At 33.9% G+C, this 19858-nt stretch overlaps 1 protein-coding gene across 2 annotated transcripts in view; it reads right to left on the minus strand.

The window, feature by feature from the left end:
• LOC136837198 (putative neural-cadherin 2) overlaps positions 1-19858 on the minus strand; it is a 1292835-nt gene that overhangs the window by 513283 nt on the left and 759694 nt on the right. For both annotated transcript variants that reach the window (XM_067101868.1, XM_067101867.1), the window contains one exon: positions 4311-4375. In XM_067101868.1, the coding sequence (XP_066957969.1) occupies positions 4311-4368 (58 nt within the window). In that variant the 5' untranslated portion in view covers positions 4369-4375. The remainder of the gene's footprint in view (positions 1-4310; positions 4376-19858) is intronic.

Genomic DNA, 19858 nt, shown 5'->3' on the forward strand with positions numbered 1-19858 from the left:
CTCGAGTACCTATCTTGTATCATTTGCATTATTTTTAACGCACTCCTTTTTACAGTACGTTCAGAAATGAGAGTTAGTTGCAAATCATTACAGTAATTATAATATTGTAAGTAGTCAACCAAAGCTAATTACAAATTATGTTAAATGATGAGAAATTCCAGAAAACCAGCGCATGAGTAACGACATTAGATAAGGTTACATGGTTTCAAGAAGGCTGTGAATCTGTAAAAAAAAAAAGATTATCAATCTGATCTGTGATATCTTATTTGTCTCAAATATGTTTTGTATTTATAAGTTCATATAATTTTTTTTCTCTGTTTCGGTACTTTCAACTTCCTTCCAGAAGTTGTTAGGTAAGCCATCTCCCATACGAAAAACTTCGCCAACCATAATTTACATGGATTTCGGGGGAAAAATTCTATTACTGATTAATTACTGGAATGTCTCGGCAGAAAATTAACTCATAAATTTCTTTAAATAATGACTTTGGTTTTCTTGCTAAAATTAGGACTGCTATTAGTAACTTGAATATTTCTATTTGATATCGTTATTGAGAAACTTGAAAACAATAACTCACCTTTAATTTCTTTCTTATGTGTTGTCCATCAAATACTGAATATCTTATCAACCAAAACTATAATAAATATACAAGACACCGATATGAATCGTCGATATGTAAGTAGTATTATTATCCAATACTGAATATTTGATAATTAAGCGCTCATCTGGGTATACAAAGAATATATAACACAATATATTTTTGGTATTATATAGTAAGATCATATATATATATATATATATATATATATATATATATATATATATATATATATATATATATATATATATATATATATATATATAAAACGTTCTAACATGTGGTGGTTACTGGTAACTCGAACAATAGAAGACGGTCGAAGGAGGAAGTACATCTCAGGTGGTCCATAAAATACATTTATTGCAACGTTTCAAAACACAGAGGTTTCGTTTTCAAGCAGTATTTTATGGACCAAAACGAAACCTGTGTTTTCCGTCAATAAATCTTCTTTATGGACCACACACACACATATACTTATATATATATATATATATATATATATATATATATATATATATATATATATATATATATATATATATATATATATATATATATATATATATATATATATATATATATATATATATATATATGTATATATATATATATGTATATATATATATGTATGTATATATATATATATATATATATATATATATATATATATATATATATATATATATATATATATATATATATATATATATATATATATATATATATATACACTCATACACTGGCTCATCCACCGACTCCTCCACCCTTTTGCCATGCAGAGCTCAAAGGGAAATTGAAAGTAAAGTTTTAAAGGTATAAGAGGCGGAAAACCTCGCAGATGCACTATGAAAGAATTATTAGGAGAGGGTGGAAAGTAAGATGGAAGAAAGAGAATATCAATGAAGGTACAGTAAAAGAAATGAAAAAGGTTGCAGCTAGGGGCCGAAGGTACACAGAACCCTAAGTAACGCCCACAGTGCACTGCGGGAGGCGAACTAACGGCTCTAACCTCCTATGGGGATATACTTATTAATAATTTTCTTCTGAAATCCTTTATTCCGGCAATGAAAGAAACTTTAAAGAACATTCCACAGGATTTTCCGTTTTCATGTGTTCCCGAAGCTCCATTTTTACAAAAGTCATCTCTCACTCACTTACCTTACGTTTTAACCAACGAAAAGCGTAACTGTTATATATTTCCCAAGTCCAGCCCTGCACAGATTCCGATTTACGCGATTGCAGTATCTGTCTCATTCTTTTCAAAAAATATACCTTATCCACTCTCTACACTCCATTCCTCCCCCACGCTCAAACTTGTCCTTCTTGAACTGACTCGTATGTGCATTTCAATCGGTCCATAGAGATTTACGATGCTACAGTTGCTAACTTCTAGGCCAGTGGTTCTCAACCAGGGGGAAATTCCCCCCCAAGGGTGAATTTCAGAGTTTCAGGGGCGAGGGTGGGGTGGGGGATTGTGAGCATAGATCGGCAGGCTTAAACTGGCTCTAGGACCACACAAAACTCAGCGTGCATCGGTCCGCACCACTGAGGGGTCACGCTGGCCTTTCTCTCCGCTAGCTTGCTTGTTTGTGTTAGTATTTTGTTGCATATTATTTGGAATACACCTTTCCAGGTAGACAATTTTGGAAAGGGGGCTGGTGATGACATCGTGACATACAGTATGTTAAAAGGGTGCATGGGCCACAACCCTTTTTGGCCCATGCACCCTTTTAACATTCTTTATCCAAATAATTCCTGCACACTCACAAACACACACACGCACACACTGTCATAGCCGTTTAATTCCACTTTATGATTCAACACCACGCTTTCTCTCCTTAAAAAAAATTAATTGTCATATTTTTTTCTTCTGGACCACAGTCGTAAACACTGAGATCCCCGATACCTGGTATTCATTTTATTTTTTTTTTTTTTAGCACATTAAAATGAACTGATGTTAGAAACTTCATGGGTACTGGTCACCTTCAAGAACATAGAAATTAAAGACTGGATTGTTTTTCTAAACGATGTAACGTTATTCTCATTTGTCAGGATAACGAAAAAAAGCATTTTATTGCTGTGATCAATGATCCATTATAACTTAAACGAACAAGATTATTTTCGTAGTTAAAATAAACAAGTGAAAAATGAGCCGAAGTTTTTTTGGCGCAATCCAGTTTTCTGTATGTGCCGCGGCGCTTGAAGCTTTAAGCTACAAACCGGGTGGTGGCCTGCCCTATAGAGTTGCCAGACACAGAATTATGGCTAACTTTAATCTTAAGTAAAATAAAAGAAACTACTGAGGCTAGAGGGCTGCAATTTGGTGTGTTTGATGATTAGAGGTTGGATGGTCTACATACCAATTTGCAGCCCTCTAGCCTCTATAGCTTTTAAGATCTGTGGGCGGACAGAAACAGAAAAAGTGCGGACGGACAGACAAAGCAATCTCAATAGTTTTCTTTTACAGAAAACTAAAAAAGAATTATGTTTTCTTGGATGATGATTTCATTTATATCTTTTTTAAATTCTCCGAGGTAAATAGGTTCGAAAGTCTGCTCACTAAATTGTAAACCAAGAAATTATATGATCACCACCCTCTTAAAGGATACAAGCACCACAAGGAAAACCTAGGGAATTGGCTAAACAAGTGGCTCTTAATTTTACTTTCTAAGATAATATAAAAACGAATAAAACAATTTGGTATTTTACTGAGTAGTCAAGATCAATGACAAATGCGGAAATGAGCAGGTAGGCGTAATCAGCAGTCAGTATTGCAATATTAGAAACGAAGGCTTAGTAAGGTCAACTGGAATGTTCATGAATCGTTTTTGTTGTGATATTCCTTGATAGTAAGATATGAACAAAGATGAACATGTTCAGCAATCGCTTCTGTCCCTATTTGTGTTTATACAGTATAAAAAGATGGTATATAATCAAATTACAAGCTTACTTGTACTTGATTTCTTTTTTTACAAATTAAAGAAACAGTGGCAAAACCTGACTAAAGAATTCAAACTAACACTCCAGGGGATAGACTATCACACGGAGTCATACTTAGGCTGCCAGATGCCTTTTAGGGGTCGTTAAGAGAACATTTATTGATACAAAAAGCTCAAAGCTGATGGTGTTAAAGATCCAGGAAAGTAGCAAAGCTTTGAAGGCCACATGCCAACACATTCGGGGTCCCCAAATACGATAAAGCCAACATAACCCTTGTGCCTATATAGAACGGTGACAGATGACTGATGACAGATGACTGATGACGGAATGCAGAAAGACGTAGATATACGTAATCACTCCAAGGCAGCAGATCAAACTTTAACTACGAGGTTTATGAAATGTCATGAAAAACATCGTCTCCCATCACGTCAATTCAACGTCTAACTCGATTAACCTTGTGAGTTATACGTGCTATTAGGTACTCCACCTCCTACTTACGGCCCCTTTGGGCATGAAATATCTTTAAAAAGCACTCGTGAGGAATGCGAGTGGCGAACCTCATCTACATTTGGAATGACTACGCAAACTCAGTGTAGTCTCGAGTGTCATCTGCTATCTAAAGCCACTCTAGGGACAGTCATAACTGGTACCTCTATTGTCAATTGATAAAATGAGCATGAGATCTCAACCAAAAGAATCGTTTTCGCAGTTAATTTGTGCGCGCGTGTATGTGCGTATCTTTACTTTTAGAAAACACTTTATCGATACTCACTGTTATGTAGATTTTCCTCTAGAGGAATCAGAAGAGGAATGACAACGTTTACTGCCATTTTGGATCTGCAAAAGAGAAAATTAGACATTAATAAAAAAAAAAAACAAATAAATACTTATTTTTACCTTTTAAACATTTTGCGAAGTTTACTCCGGATAATCACTGGCAATGCGATATTTGGTATGGAAATGTATACAGAGAAATTAAATGCTCGTCTCGTGATAAGATATCTAATTATTTATTCCGCTTGCTACCACTAATTAAAGTATTATTTTCATTATTATGTAGAGTAGTTTCGTTATATACCTAGTTTTGATGATTTAAAGCTTTTCCAGTAAACACGTTTTAAAATTTCTTGATCTCATTTTTGTCGGGGCAACACTCCCCATTTTTACGTGTTATGCATTCGAAACTAAACTGTGCATAATGTTAGTGAATAAATTGCTAATATTGTGTGAATATAACATCTTACCAACGATTTCCAAGATACTCCTTGCATCCTGCTTACATTAGGGGTTAATAAAGTTTGTTTATGGAGGATGTTGGGGGGATTAGGAAGCCCTTAAGTGTCTATTAAAAGTCACTCCCCTCAAATATCATTAATCTCTTATACGATAATACCCACATCGGTACATCTCCAATGCAGTTCGTAAAGTGCATTAAAGTATCAACTGCCTCTCTCTCTCTCTCTCTCTCTCTCTCTCTTCTTCTTCTTCTTCTTCTTCTTCTTCTTCTTCTTGTAGTGAGACTTATAGGCCTTGAGCAATCAAATAGATCTTAGTCCAAGTTCGCAGGCAAGATCCATCTCACCATTTTCAAGGAGTTTAATGGTTCTGTCGCCTTTTTATAGATTTAGAATGCACAGTGGCGGAAAGAGAAGAAGAAGAAGGAGGAAGGAGAAGGAGAAGCTTGACCTACGAGATCGAAATCATGCTAAGATTTGGTGGCTGGTAGTAAGTTCTTCTTCTTCTTCTTCTTCTTCTTCTTTCTCCTTCTTCTTCTTCTTCCACGACATTGTGACATAGTGAGGGAGAAAGGCCTTAATGTATTCAAGGGGGAACTGAGGAGCGACCGTCGTGGCAAGTATCTGAGAATTTCTGCGGACGAGGGTTGGAGTCGTTATTATTCAAGAAGCCTGGCCGGTAGTTGAATGTGAAATGGAGATTTATAATATGGGGCCCGGGGAAGGGAGAAAACTGCATTCACCAAGACTTGTCCAAATGTTTAGAGGACAGAGAGAGAGAGAGAGAGAGAGAGAGAGAGAGAGAGAGAGAGAGAGAGAGAGAGAGAGAGAGAGAGAAATGATTTGAATATGGGGTCCGGGGCAGAGAGAAAACAGCATTCACCAAGACTTGTTCTAATGTTTAGAGGACAAAGAGAGAGAGAGAGAGAGAGAGAGAGAGAGAGAGAGAGAGAGAGAGAGAGAGAGAGAGGATGTGTTTGGACAGAGAGAGAGAGAGAGAGAGAGAGAGAGAGAGAGAGAGAGAGAGAGAGAGAGAGAGAATGTGTTTAGAGGACAGAGAGAGAGGATGTGTTTAGGGAGAGAGAGAGAGAGAGAGAGAGAGAGAGAGAGAGAGAGAGAGAGAGAGAGAGAGAGAGGATGTTTTAGAGGACAGAGAGAGAGAGAGAGAGCAGAGAGAAGAGAGAGAGAGAGAGAGAGAGAATGTGTTTAGAGGACAGAGAGAGAGAGAGAGAGAGATGAGAGGACAGAGAGAGAGATGTGTTTAGAGGAGAGAGAGAGAGAGAGAGAGAGAGAGAGAGAGAGAGAGAGAGAGAGAGAGAGAAAACGACGCAAACGGATTACACTCTGGTAATGCGAAGTGCATTGCTTAAACATCGGAGGCATTAATTCTGGGAAAAAAGTTAAATCAATGGGATTATTGGTTATTTTCCGCTTTAGTTGATTTTTATCAATACTCATTTGCTTTATTGTATCCGTGATCTATTATAGCTGTGGATGTAAAGTTACCGTGATCTACGGCCTTTATACAAGAGGATTGCTATATTTTATTTTTTATTCACGGATAATCGATTAGTTGAATAAACCAAAGAGATTGACCCGTCGCCCCCCAACGCCCCAGTTATGAAACAAAAATGTTCGTGCATGTTGCTTGCATTTGAAGCCCATATCTTCGACCAGTGACTGTCCGATTACCGAAAATATTCAGAGTTGGGAGGTCTATTTGTGATTTGCCAGAAATCTAACTATGGTTGGAAAGTCCTTCACTACAGTTACACCACAATGAACTCTTGATTTCCGTTTTTTTTTGTTTTAATTTTGTTTATTGTATAAAAAAAATAATAATGTTAAGCGTCTTTTTAGTTTTCTGAAAAGAAAGCTATTATGCCGGCTTTGTCCGTTCGTTCGCACTTTTTTCTGTCCGCCCTCAGATCTTAAAAACTACTGAGGCTAGAGGGCTGCAAATTGGGATGTTGATCATCCACCCTCCAATAATTAAACATACCAAATTGCAGCCCTTTAGCCCCAGTAGTTTTTATTTTATTTAAGGTTAAAGTTAGCAATAATCGTATGTCTGGCAACGATATAGACCAGGATTATATGCTGTAAAGAAAACTCGATTTCACCGAAGAAACTTCGGGGTCATTTTTGCTTGTTTTATTATATTACTCACAGAATTTTATCAACGTATTTACTGAAACTTAAACTCCAGTTTCCTACGTTTTGTTCTAAATAACTGACAATGTTAAGCTTCAGTAAACCTATTGTAAAAGAAGTTTGCAATGCTTTTAGCCAGTGTAGAATAATGAAAACACCAAAACTGCAAAATCTTTCCCTGGAAGAGAATAAATTGATCGGAGAGAGAGCTTGGTCAGCGAGATTTTAAAGGCAAATAACACTCTAGCATGAAATTAAACCTTGCATGCCCACAGAGAGAGTGAGAAACAAAATTTGAAAGTTCGGGAAAGTAAATAACGGATGATGTTTCTCAACAAAAGATATAAATGTGTGTGACTGATTTGAGTATCAAAGATCATCACTTAAATTATTGAGCATGAAGACATTTTTCCATTGATCAAATTTCGATTAAACTTTTTCATATGTTTTAATCATCAAATACTCATGAGACCTTTACATACAAATACCAAGAATATGTTTCTTTAGCAAATGTTTGCCTGGGCTATAGCATTGTATGGGTCTATGATAAAACGGAAGTAAACCAAACATGTCAGTAAGGGCAATGGAAATGAATAAATAAGATTATGTATTGTATGTTTTTCATGGGTTACGTTTTCCAGGAAGCCCATGAGATTCACATCTTCATGAAATGCAGAACATATAATTTTCCATAACAAAACCCAAATGTTATTACTGCAAAACATATTAATTTATTTCAAAAACAACTTTAGCGACATACATAAACGTTTATAGATAAGGCCACAACATCACTGTGAATGCTGGTGCATACTCGGGAAAATCACCAGATGTCTGTATCCCTAGTTAGTGATTTCTGTCCACTCTTGATAGAGTCGTGAATACAGCAAATTTATAGGAGCCACAATGAAGTTTGTTCATGTTGCTATAATCTTCATTAGCATGAATGCATAATCAAAAGGTTATAGCATAAAATAAAAACGGCAACATTAGTTTTTTATCTAACTTTTAGTTATTATATATATATATATATATATATATATATATATATATATATATATATATATATATATATATATATGTATGTATGTATGTATATACATGATGACATTTATCATGTGCCAGAACTTTTATTATCCATTAATATAATATATGATATATATATACATATATATATATATATATATATATATATATATATATATATATATATATATATATATATATGTGTGTGTGTGTACATACATACATACATACATACACACACACACACACACACACACATATACATATATATATATATATATATATATATATATATATATATATATATATATATATATATATATATAAATATATATATATATGTATGTATATGTATACGAGGGCAGACGGACAGACAGAGAACAATTAAAGTACGTAAGTATACGCAAAAGAATAGCACAGTCAGAGGCGAAGTTAGCTTCAAGTTTATTCGCAAGTGGTATGAACTTGGTTGCCCGAGCACTTTATGCAAATGATCTGCAGAAACCAAGGGATTACTTTTCTTTGAAGTTCTGCTCATTGCCTTCACTACTTCTAACTTAGCTCAAAATCGTTAGCTATTGCCTTATTCAGTTTATAAGCTTTCACAAAATATAGATTATTTTCCTGTTAAATAGAAAATTCAGTCTAGGACGAGAGCGTTAGAGTCATTGTTTATTTTGAAAATGTATCATAGCGGGTTTATCAAAATTTCTATGCTATTTTCTAAAAGAAAACGAGACTTACTTCATCTTACGGATTGCCTGGAATTTACTTATTGGTAAAAACAAAGTCCATCTCTTTGGAAGCTGAAATAAAGATGTCATCATTGATTCTAAAACCGAGTAGTGTGCCTTATCATGAATTTTTCAGACATTATTACGACTCATAGTATTAGAAGTAAAAGTATATCTCAAAAGCCATGGACATAAAATTATACATCATATGTCCAAAAAATACATAATCAAGTGTCAAACTTCCACCTGACAGCATATGTTACTTTATATTCCCTCTGCCGCAGTGCTTAACATTTGGAGCGTGAGCAATAAAGAAAACATTTCCATCGTTCTCTCTTTCGTGATAAAACAGTTTGACTAAATTAAATATGACGAGAAAAGCAACTCGCACATCAGGCTTGCATGGCCATAGAGAAGCTAAACAATTTTTGGGACGTAAGGTGTGACAGTAAGTGCTAATAGTCCTTAGAATCGTGACTGGACCGTTTAATTTATGGTTTAATTATTATTCACTCAAATATATATAATATATATATATATATATATATATATATATATATATATATATATATATATATATATATATATATATATATATATATATATATATATATATATATATATATATATATATATATATATATATATATATATATATATATATATATATATATATATATATATATATATATATATATATATATATATGTATATATATATATATATATATATATATATATATATATATATATATATATATATATATATATATATATATATATATATATATATATATATATATATATATATATATATATATATATATATATATATATATATATATATATATATATATATGTGTGTGTGTGTGTGTGTGTGTGTGTGTGTGTGTGTGTGTGTGTGTGTAGAATCCACTGGTCACTTTTTACCAGATACATATGTAATTTTAATAGCCACAATGCCCTCTTAACGTCTCAAAATTCTTCGAACTTTTTTGTATACACTTTGTCACTACAAAGCCTTTAGCTTTAAGTGCAAGAAACGTGAAGATGTTATGACGTTCGGTTGCGGGAAACAAACCCGGGTCCCCGGGTAATAGCCACAACGGTCAGGTCGACAATGGCAACTTGGTCTGATTTGGGGACCCGGGTTTGTTTCCCGCTACCGAACGTCATAATATCTTCATGTTTCTTTCATTAAGATCTAAAGGCTTTGTAGTGACAAAGTGTATCCAAAAAAGTCCGGAGAATCGAGACGTTAAGAGGGCATTTAACTATTACAATAACATATGTATCTAGTAAAAAGTGACCAATAGATTCTACACACACACACACACACACATGTATATATATATATATATATATATATATATATATATATATATATATATATATATATATATATATATATATATATATATATATATATATATATATATATAGTCTAAAAGCATTTATTGTGTACAAGAGAAAAACCTGAAAGCATTTGTGAGCAAGGACTGAAGCCGTTTATGTTTTTGTAACTAAATATAACGAATGATAGTAAAATAGAAACAGGAAGGATTCCTAGAATATGCAAGAAGCAAGAAAGGTACAAGGTGCGTGCAAAAGGTTGGAAAGAGATTTGGAATGTTTGTGAAACTCTTTTTAGAAATTTATGAACGGGCTTTGTGAACCTACTCTCCTCCACGAAAGTAAAGCTTAAAAGCTAAATGTGATTAAAAGAAAAACACGGAAACTGTTGTGAGGAACTGCCTGCATAGAATATGTGGCAAACGTAGGTGAAAGGGAGAATCAGATAGTTTCGTGAGGGACTGGTCGTAAGGAGGGCAGGGAAGAGTTCTTTCCTATATGACTTTTAACATATCTTAAAAAACTGTTGTCACAGCTGTCATCAAACATCTCGGTCACCCATTTGATTAATACATTAAACCCAATGGAAAAATTAAATAGCATCACGATCAATCCCTGATCTTTATTTACAAAAGTACTAATTGAATTTGCCATTGTAGTACCCCAAAAATGAATTAATCATGTTGAATTTACTATTAATAACCAGTCAAAATTAGAGTTAATTAGATTTTGTATTTGTGATTGCAAGTTAATTTTTAACACACGTTTACTACGACAATGGTTACCCTCTATCACCAGCTCTTTAAAATTTGTAAGGAACGTATTTTGAAAACATTATATTCCCAAAACATTAAGATTAACTTTGTTATTTTTCTTATGAGGACAACATTTTGGCTGCTATGTCTACAGGCGTACGAGCGAATAACCTCTAAGAAAAAAATAAATTAACAAATCCCGATACAAATTGAAAAACTGACTTCTTGCCCTTTCTAGACATTGTTTTTGGACGTAAACCTTTTCAGACCAAATTTAGCACCGATATATCGAAAAGCTACAAATAATTCATCGCAGGTATAGTGTTTGTCAGGGATTATATTATTATAAAACTCTCTGTATTCCATTCAGTATTCCAATTTAGCTTATAAGGCGTGACAAGACAATTGACGCAGGAACACCTGTACTTAAACTTCTTTATAGGAAACTTCCAAACCAATAGCCATTTCAAACAACTATGCCGAAGATTCATTAGCAGCCACCCAAATGTCACAACACGCGCAAACACACACACACACACACACACACACACACACACGCAATGCGCAATTCTCTTCTATCGTGCATGCAGTTTACGCACACTGGACAATAGTCATTTTTATTTCCTATGCCTCTTCAACTTTATCCATCTACTGCTTTTTCTGTCTTCCTGTTCTTTCTCATGCTATCGTGCAGCTTTTGTGCACATGATTATGTTATCTCACCCTACCCTATTTTTCGTTTAGCTTTTCAACACTTTACTTATCTCTATATGTCCCACCCCTCTTTATTCTTAAGGACAAACAATTCATCTCCATATTTTACCTCCATATCAAATATTTGACTGAAAATTTTTTTATATATTACGGCATTCGTTTTCGTAGAAACTCCCCTTTTCATTTAATGTATCCTTCCTTGCTGCACCCTTTCTCGATTTGTCTTATTCTACCATAATCCTTACCATTCACTCCAAAACACCCGTATGTATCAACAGTTTACACTTTTCTAAGATATTTTATTCATGTTCCTTATTCCATAGCCACGTACGTGATATCCATTTACTCTCATTATCCTTACTCTTGCTCACATTTATTTTGAAATTTTCTCCTCTTGTAAACGCCTTCAGAGTCTTTCTTCCGATTCTGCAGTATCTCTTTATTATTATCAGCCACTTACCACTTCAGACTCCGTTCTTATCCCACAACTTTGTACCTACATACTTGAATTTCCTTCCCCTGACTAACTTCATCATTCTACCTGCAGATAGAGAAGAGCCATTGGGACATAACACACACGTGTCTCAGACTCAACACAAGTGCAGTGCATTGCTTACGGAAGGATGTAACCAAATTATGATGAAAAAATGACGAAATTCTCCTATTTCAGCTATCAGTAGCAATATGATTTATCACCATTTGGCAACACTTCCGTAGAGTTTCATTTCAATATCTGGAATTTTAGTATTTATAATGAATATTTTTGTAAAGCATGTCTTTTTCAGTATCCCCTTCATCACTCCATGTCTCACCATGATAAAAAAAAATTGCTATTATTACCGACAGGTAATATTTAAACAAATTACAAATCTGGCAACACGAAGAAAGATGTCGAATCTTCCACATACAACAGTAATGCCCGAAAAGCCCAGCGGGCAGTGGCCAGTGGCCAGTGGAGAGATTAGTGTGGGTTTCGCTAACGTTGGAAGTACATGTGTAGTTGTTTACTCTCTCAGCTGTTCCGGATTTTAATTACTAGTGCTAAGAAACGTAAAAGTTTTCTTACATCTGACGATGAAACAGAAACTCACGCAGGTGGTGTAATAAGAGTAAATATAAATCGCTCAACACTGGAAAACTTAGCTTTAAAAAATATTGTGTGAAGAGAATTATGAGTTCACAAATGTGTGTGAATTTATCTACAGACGAGCGGGTGCAGGAATCAAAATTTATTGTCATACGTGTAAAATCCAATTAACAAATAATAATACAGAATCATTTATAAATAGAATTGTTGTAGAAAAATCCTTGGTGGAAAAAAGGAGGTGAACAATGAATATGATTAAAACTTAACATCATATTTTGGAAAACACGTCAGGGATATGGTTGGCATGAGTGCCAGTCAGATGAGATGATGTTATCCTTTCCTCATTTTACCATTGCTCATCAACAGATGAAAATCCAGGGCACCACTTATGCCCCAAATCTAAGAAATCTTGGTGTTTTTATCAAAGAGCTATTGCAAAGATCGAGACACCAGGACCCCATTCCAAAAAGGGGAGGGGCACTTTTATTTGGCATCAGAAGAATTGCAGATGGTGAAAGATGTTTACAAGCTTACAAAAGACGAAATAATGATGAGGTGTTTGAGGGGCAAAACTCAAAACCCACATGAATTTCTGCATAACCGTATCAGGGCGATGTGCCCCAAGCACAAAAATATAAATAAAACTTATCTCGACTTTGCTGCAGCACAAGCTGTAGCAAATTATAATTGCAAGTATATAAAAAGCAACTTGAAGAAAATATTGGGAGTGCTGTACACCCCGTGTTTGGAAACTTTAATACAAAAACTGGATCAGAAAATGGTACGCCGCTTAAAAAAAATTCTGAGTAAGAGTGGCCAAGGACAAGTCGCCATTTACCTCCGGGAAGTTTTGATGGACTTTAAATGCATTTTTCTCCAAATGCAAGTTATTGCTATTCTCGCGTTAATAACTTTTTTTGTTTATTGACCGATTTTCTTAATTTTTATTTTTTTGTGGGTACTGAAAATATCTAAAATTGTAACATAAAAAATTAATCAATTGGAGATAATTTTTTACATTCTTTTTTGTTACTGAAAATAGAGCGAACTATTTTTATCATATTTTCTTTTTAAAATATACGGTTTCTGTGTTATTTTTTCTGAAATTTTAACTGTTGCAATGGTTAAACTAATTTTTGGCTATAAATTAATTACTAGAAATTTAACTTAGGTGAAATACTTTAGGCGCCATTAAAAATTAAGTCAAGGGAGATGAGAGACGTGTTTATATATATTTTTTCTCTTTTTTTTTTTTTGACAGAATCCTCATATTCTTGGTCAGAGTTCCTTCATACATTAGTTAACATCAGTAAAATTTCCAAAGGTATTACTCCTTTTTTTTTGCCCTTAGCGAAATTTGGTTATATAATGCGTAAGCTTACATCGTGAAGAATGTTCGGCTGCTCTGAAGATTTTATCATCTGTAATAAATATCCTCTTTCTAGGTTTATGTATATCAAATAAATTTTTTTTTTTTTTTTTTTGCTTCCAAAATCCTTCATAAATTTGTAATAAAAAATTGAACTGGTATACACACACCCTCTCCTGAAAAAAAATCTATATTGTTCTACCCATCATTCTGTCACCTGTCTTACCTTCTGTTATCTGTCTTACCTTCTGTTATCTGTATTACTGTCACTGTCATGTTAGGGAAAATAATGCAGATAACAGATTCTTTTGTAATCTTCCCACCACTCACATAGGCTATGCCGTGTCCATCCAGATCACATTTTCTCCACCGTGCCATAGGATTTAACTTGTCATTAAGAGTCACTTCCACGAAAAATTTTCAGACCTAGGCTAGGTCTGTCCACTCTTGCTTCATTTAGTTCAGCCTCTCTTCTATCCTCCACATTCAACATATTTCAGAAATACTTAATCGACTGTTGCTGAACTGGATTCTTTTCTGTCAGCATTTAAATATTCACCATTTACGCATTTCACTCTCCGAAGCAGTAGCTCAATAATCTTTCTCTTTGTACTTACTTTCATTGTGAACAGCTTCTTGTCCTCCCTAAACCCTAAACCGATTGCTCAATTACTGCTCCCCTTCTTTGTTTCATTATTAACTACCCAGTCCATTCTCAGAACACTTGCTGATGACCTCCACTTGCAACGTGGAATTGCGCCTATAATGGCCACTTCCTCCAATAATCCTTTCATTTCCCCATCTCATTAAATAACATTTTCACTCCCCTGTCTTAATTCCTACTTTTCTTGAAAAACAAACATTATGAATTGAATGTCTGATTTCGCCTCATATACTCCTTCCCCTTCAACGCCATTAGTAATATCCCATTTTTCCGGGTCATTAAAATATCTCATTTTTCAACTCTTGTTGTTCTTAAATGCTATTTCCAATTTTTATGCAACTCACTTTTTGATTACATTTAAATCATAATCTCTTTGATTACATTTATATAATCATAATCTCATACCTATATATATATATATATGCCAATTTAACCTATATATATATATATATATATATATATATATATATATATATATATATATATATATATATATATATATATATATATATATATATATATATATATATATACATAAATATATAAAAGATTAAATTGTTAAATTGTATAGAAAGGTATGAAGTTGTTGTGATTGTAAATGTAATCAAGACGAGTGAGTTACATAAAAAGGAAGCGAAATAACATTTAGAAGGATATAAGAATATATTATCTATATATACATATACATACATATATATATTATCTATATATATATATATATATATATATATACATATATATATATATATATATATATATATATATATATATATATATATATATATATATATATATATATATATATATATATATATATATATATATATATATGTATATATATATATCTTAATTTTCTCTTGCTCTTAACATAATTTAATCCATAACTTACACTTCACTTATTCCAAACCGTACCATGCTGAAATACCAGACGCATATTAATTGTTTTCTAATCTTCTGTCATATATAGCCCGGTATCAGAAGGTTTTTCACCTGTCGTACTCATCATCCTCGCAGAATCTTCCAACTAACGCATTCATGCTCTTTCACCGTTGACCACAGAATTCCTGATATTGTAGGCGATACTCTTACCATAGTTTTGCTTATATATATATATATATATATATATATATATATATATATATATATATATATATATATATATATATATATATATATGACTTTTTTTATCACATCACCGTGATTCATATTCAATCAGTAAGCTACAAACGTCCTTTAATATCAATTCGCTCTACCTCGGAAATAATATATTTTCATATATGTTTCCGAAGGGAATTTCTAACTGATAATAAGTTCGTCGTCTCGTGGGCTCGAACCAGCGAAGACGAACTAAGGACTACAGCGCACGCATTTTAACCCACGCGGCCAGCCCGAGCCCACGAGACGACGAACTTATTATCAATTAAAAATTCCCTTCAGTAACATATATGAAAATATATTATTTCCGAGGTAGAGCGAATTGATATGTATATATATATATATATATATATATATATATATATATATATATATATATATATATATATATATATATATATATGTGTGTGTGTGTGTGTGTGTGTGTGTATCTATGTCTCTATCTCTATCTATCTATCTGTCTATCTATTTATCTATCTATATATATATATATATATATATATATATATATATATATATATATATATATATATATATATATATATATATATATATATATATAGTACAGTGCATATTGTTTATATGGATGTGATTTGGCCAATTCTAAGGTAATGTACATATAGTACAGGAGCTGGGAGGCTTGTGCGTGACAAAAAGGTCCAGAAAGTTACTATCCATATTTTGATAGAGGTCATGAGATACATCAATTGAGCAAGGGGTAGACATTCTGGATCATGGCAGCAAGTGAGAAAATTAGGGTTAAATGTGAAAGTCGGCACTTTGCAAAAACCCGAATATTTGGGGTGGGGAAACTTAATTTGGCCTATCTTCCTTAGTTCTGCGTCTTTTCTATAAAATGACCACTCAAAATGAAGCTCATGGAACAGGCTTTAAAATAAAACTAATTTTAACTTCATTGGTTAAGTTTCAAGGTCATGAGGGGTCAAATTATGACGTCACAAGGGCGTAGCCCAAAATCCGGGACCCTGAAAACTAAAAACCTCAAAAAATAACGAAAGGACATGGATATGATTTATTCATATATTCTAAGACTGCAGTAACAGGGTCAGTTTTTAAAACAAATTGTATCAATATATCCATCTTATTAACCCCTTAGTAGCGATTTGAAATTTGGTAAAAATTTCAAAATTCACAAAAAAATGATTTTTTACAGAAGTTTGTTAACATCACCATATGATCATAAATTTAAAAATATCTGGCAATTCCGTTCTTTTTTCCTATCTTAGAAATTTGAGGACAAATGTAAAGCTGCTTTTACTGTAACCAACAATCTGATTGACTGTTGCTGTGACTTGATGTAGGTCAAGAAAAGAAACACCCTTCTAAGGGCACCTAGTGAGATGTGTTTCTACAAACGCCTGAAACCTGGCAATTACAGTAAGGGCAACATGGATAATTGACTTTTCTACAAGAACAACTCTTAGTTGCACAAATTTTGCATTTGCATGGCATTGGGAAGTCTTCAGGGAGCAGTTGTTGATACTGATTTGGTTTCGTCAGTTCATCATCCTGAATGTAACCGAACTGTGTAGCATCAAGTTTGGGCCATCAAGGCAATGCAACTGAAGATAAGTATTGTAGAAAGCTCTAAGAATGTGTCCTTCAGTGGCCTGACTAGTAGGAGGCAAGTCAATGATAGTTTCCTTGCTGAAATGGTAGAGGTGGTACCTTAGTTCATCTAATGACTTCAGCGATGACCCTGGTTTGATCACCTGTACTAGATATTCCTCCGCTAGTTGAATATTGATGTTTGTTATGTCCTTGCCAAAGTTACTAAGATAGTTCTCTGGGTTTGCCTTCAGTGCTGCTGATTTAGTACAGAATTTACTGGTTGCATCGCATCCAGTCAGACAATGAAGAGCAGGACGAATTTTACATAGGGGCTCTCCTATTTCTGTTGCAAGAATATGGACAGGGAGGTATCTTGTTGATTTTCCTGTGCCGACTCGCATCCATAGTTCTTGTAATCCATGGCCATGTACCATTTTCCAATAATGCAGTAAGAGAACGAGCACATCAGTGTCATTGGAAAGAACTACTGCCCTGGTGGCTCCATCAACTACAGCATGCAGCAGATGAGGTATCATTCTCACATCTGCTTCCTCAATGTTGATGTTTAAGTCTCGCACCGCTTGCAATGCGTTGTCAATGATGGCCATGCATGGCTCTACGTCGGATTTTCCTGCAATGCCCGTGCCACTAACTACAATGTCTACTCCAGACTTAGGGTTGTTTAGAATAAAGTCTTTCAATAGCTGTTGAAGCTTAATTTTGTTGCTAGAGGAAGCCCAGAATGAATCCATGGAGACAGGAATTGGTGTGTCTTTCTTCAAGATGTTGATTTCAATCAGGGCACAGACACTTCTTCTGGCTCTTTCACCCCCTTTACTGAATCTTCTAAGTATGTATCAATACATAGTCAATCCTCTTAGCATTCACAGCCATGCGATTCACCATGTCCACAAATGAAATGCAGAGTTCAGCAAATGTAGTAAATGAGGATGTGCGCAAGTGACGAAGCCATGCCATTACATCAACAATATAGACAGATCCATCTTCAGTCCACCTTGGAGAACTGAGGTAGTCATTGTCTTTTAGTTTAGTCTGCAGCTCAGTGGAGAGCTCACTTTTGTTTGGTTTCACCATGAGACCATCATCATTAAAAAAGGTAGGAGGTTTCAATCAAGTCATATTTCAAGAGATGCCCCACATCATAGCCTCTTACTCTTGCAATATCAAAAATCTTTTGAGCCTGAGCAAGTTGTTTCTTTTGATTTTTGCCTTTATTTCAGCAGTTTTGTCTTTCAAGCGAAGAGTTTTGAATGTTTTCAAGTTATTTCTGTGAATGGTGTCAAAAGAGACCGACACTTTAAAACGAACCTTTCCATTCAGAAACGTTCTGTAGAGCTCTGCACTGTTGTTCTGGAACTGCAGCAGATCATTTTAATGTCTTCTGTAGCCACTTCCTGTGTCAAAATATTGTGTAGCTTCTGGTTGGGAGCATTAGTGACAGGATTTTCATTTTCCTTGATGTAAGTGATTATATCATTCACCATTCCATTCAATGCCTTGGTGACAGGGGCTCGAAATTCAGAGTTGAGATGCAGCTCAGTGTTTAGTGTCCCTACACCACTGATATTTCGGAATAGATTGGCCACAGACAACATTTCATGGTATATCATTTCCCACCGGGCGACAAACTGTTTCTGTTTGGTTGAGCCAATGATGCCTGAAGCACTTTTTTGTGACCTGTTTATTGTTTGTTCGAGGCACATATCAGCGCCAACTGCACAAAACTTTCCATTGGTACGTTTCACTACGAATTTACCCTCCATAAATGCATTATGCACTGTAGGTGCCGTTTCTTGGAGCTTGCGCATGTCTTCCAAGTACAGGGAAGCCCACCAGCAAGAAGGATAATACATTGAAAAAGTGGTTTCTTGTTCAACTTCTTTTCAATTTGCTTAAAAATCAAACAAAAGATGGCAGTATAATCTTCTAAAGCAGAGCTAATCTGGAAAAGAAACATCTCCCAGGCAAATTTTCTGAGGATTGAGTAATAACGGATCATTCACTCTTTAATCAGGTTTTGGGTGTGGCCTACTTCAGAAAATGGTAGCAGCAGCTTTAAATATGTCTTCTAATTTCTAAAAGATCATAAAAAGAAAGAAATTATCATATATTTCGAAATTTATGATCATATAATGTGTTTAGCAAACTTCTGTAAAAAATAATTTTTTTTTGTGAAATTTGAAATTTTGACCGAAATTCAAATAGCTACTAAGGGGTTAATAGGGGGATATCATGATACTTGTTGTTCTAAAAAACTGACCCACCTACTGCAGTCTTAGAATATAGTCTTAGAATATATGAATAATATTATATATATATATATATATATATATATATATATATATATATATATATATATATATATATATATATATATATATATATATATATATATATATATATATATATATATATATATATATATCATTATCATTTGAGGTTGTTTTTAGTTTTCAGGGTCCCGGATTTTGGGCTACGCCCTTGT

This window comes from Macrobrachium rosenbergii, chromosome 58 (assembly GCF_040412425.1).
Source record: "Macrobrachium rosenbergii isolate ZJJX-2024 chromosome 58, ASM4041242v1, whole genome shotgun sequence".
Lineage (NCBI taxonomy): Eukaryota > Metazoa > Arthropoda > Malacostraca > Decapoda > Palaemonidae > Macrobrachium > Macrobrachium rosenbergii.